Raw genomic sequence first — 1,855 nt, 5'->3', positions numbered from 1 at the left:
TGTGAAAATGTATCATTTTCTTGATTTCTAGTGTTTTTATTTTTCATATGTTTATTCTTACTTACCTTTCCTCGCTTGAAAGAACTCAGGACACATTCTAGATATTTCCTCCAGTCCAGACCTTTTCGAAGTTACATTTTTTGCCTAACAGAAATTTTATATTTTCACTTATTCAGATTTAAGCTGCCCTTGGAAACTAAAACAGGCACTAACAGAAGGGGGAAAAAAGTTCACGAACTGAAAAAATGTTTAATTCTCTTTTGTGAGGTCCGTTCCAAGCAGGAATTTTTTTTAAAAAGATCTAGGGTAGCAGTTTAAAATCGCGCACCGCCTGACGGGACCGGAAGCACAGAGTAACAACCAGAAGCCGTTAGTTAGAGTCTACAGTATCTGGCGCCCGAGGTGGCGCCTGGCATAGTCTGCCGTCTGAGTTTTGTTCCTGTCTCAGCCGCCGGCGTGATCAATGGACGCAAAGAGCCTACTGCAGTTGACCAAAAAGCCAAATATCAAAATCTTCAGCGGCAGCTCCCACCAGGACTTATCCCAGAAAATCGCCGACCGATTGGGCCTGGAGCTGGGCAAGGTGGTGACCAAGAAATTAAGCAACCAGGAGACCTGCGTGGAAATTGGCGAGAGTGTGCAAGGAGAGGATGTCTACATAGTGCAGAGTGGCTGTGGCGAAATCAATGACAATTTGATGGAGCTTTTGATCATGATTAATGCCTGCAAGATTGCTTCAGCAGGCCGGGTTACGGCAGTTATCCCGTGCTTCCCGTATGCCCGGCAGGATAAGAGAGGTGAGAGCCGAGCCCCGATCTCTGCCAAACTTGTTGCAGATATGCTGTCAACGGCAGGCGCAGATCATATCATCACGATGGACCTACATGCTTCCCAAATTCAGGGCTTTTTTGATATCCCAGTAGACAATTTGTGTGCAGAACCCGCTGTCCTCAAGTGGGTAAAGGAGCAAATCTCTGACTGGAGGAGCTGCACGATAGTCTCCCCAGATGCTGGTGGAGTTAAGAGAGCGACCTCCATTGCAGACAGATTGAATGTGGACTTTGCCTTGATTCACAAAGTACGGAAGAAAGCCGGTGAAGTGGACGGAATGGTACTAGTGGGAGATGTGAAGTATCGTGTGGCTATCCTTGTGGATGACATGGCTGACACTTGTGGTACAATCTGCCACGCAGCCGACAAACTTCTCTCAGCTGGAGCCACCAGAGTTTATGCGATCTTGACTCATGGAATCTTTACTGGCCCAGCCGTTACTCGCATGAACAGTGCAGGCTTTGAAGCAGTCGTAGTCACCAATACCGTACCTCAGGAGGATAAGATGAAGCACTGCTCCAAAATACAGGTGATCGACATCTCCATGATTCTTGCAGAAGCCATCAGAAGAATTCACAGTGGGAAATCTGTCTCCTACCTGTTCAGCCATGTCCCATTATAATTAGAATAATGTTGGGAGTTGTGTATTAAATAAAATAAGATAAAATATATCCTGACCATTAGTTTCCCTTGATGTTTGATGAAAAGTTTGACGGAATACCCTGCTTGCTACAGCGTGGCTTTCTAAATCCCACATCATGTATATTAGATGTTTATTTTAGATTGGAGAAAGACTGATGGAGAATAATTGCTAGAATTTCCTATCTAGGTCATCTCATTCTGGCTTCTTTGATGAGTTTGTGAGCCTTGCAGCTTTAACTACAGGTCAGCTGCTGACTTCAGACTTTGAAGGTATTGTGTGGAGTTCTTTGAAAGTAACTGGGGAAACTTGGTATACTTAATATGGGATGCTTCAGGGTTTACTTTATCCAGAATAGCTAACAATGCAGCCAACCAAGCCCAC

The 1,855-nt window shown here is 44.7% G+C and overlaps 1 protein-coding gene across 1 annotated transcript; it reads left to right on the top strand.

Annotated features, from left to right (window-relative positions):
• Positions 1–336: 336 nt before the first annotated feature.
• Positions 337–1,514, top strand: PRPS1L1 (phosphoribosyl pyrophosphate synthetase 1 like 1). The gene has a single exon (XM_061415407.1). The coding sequence runs from the start codon at positions 464–466 to the stop codon at positions 1,451–1,453; it is 990 nt and encodes a 329-aa protein (XP_061271391.1). The 5' UTR covers positions 337–463; the 3' UTR covers positions 1,454–1,514.
• The last annotated feature ends 341 nt before the right edge of the window (positions 1,515–1,855 follow it).

This window comes from Bos javanicus, chromosome 4 (assembly GCF_032452875.1).
Source record: "Bos javanicus breed banteng chromosome 4, ARS-OSU_banteng_1.0, whole genome shotgun sequence".
NCBI classification, from domain to species: Eukaryota; Metazoa; Chordata; class Mammalia; order Artiodactyla; family Bovidae; genus Bos; species Bos javanicus.
The sequence above is the reverse complement of the archived record's forward strand: the minus strand, read 5'-3'. Positions and strand labels throughout refer to the sequence as shown.

Coding starts and splice junctions, on each gene's coding strand:
- PRPS1L1 (XM_061415407.1), top strand. CDS start 464: ATGGACGCAAAGAGCCTACTGCAGTTGACCAAAAAGCCAAATATCAAA.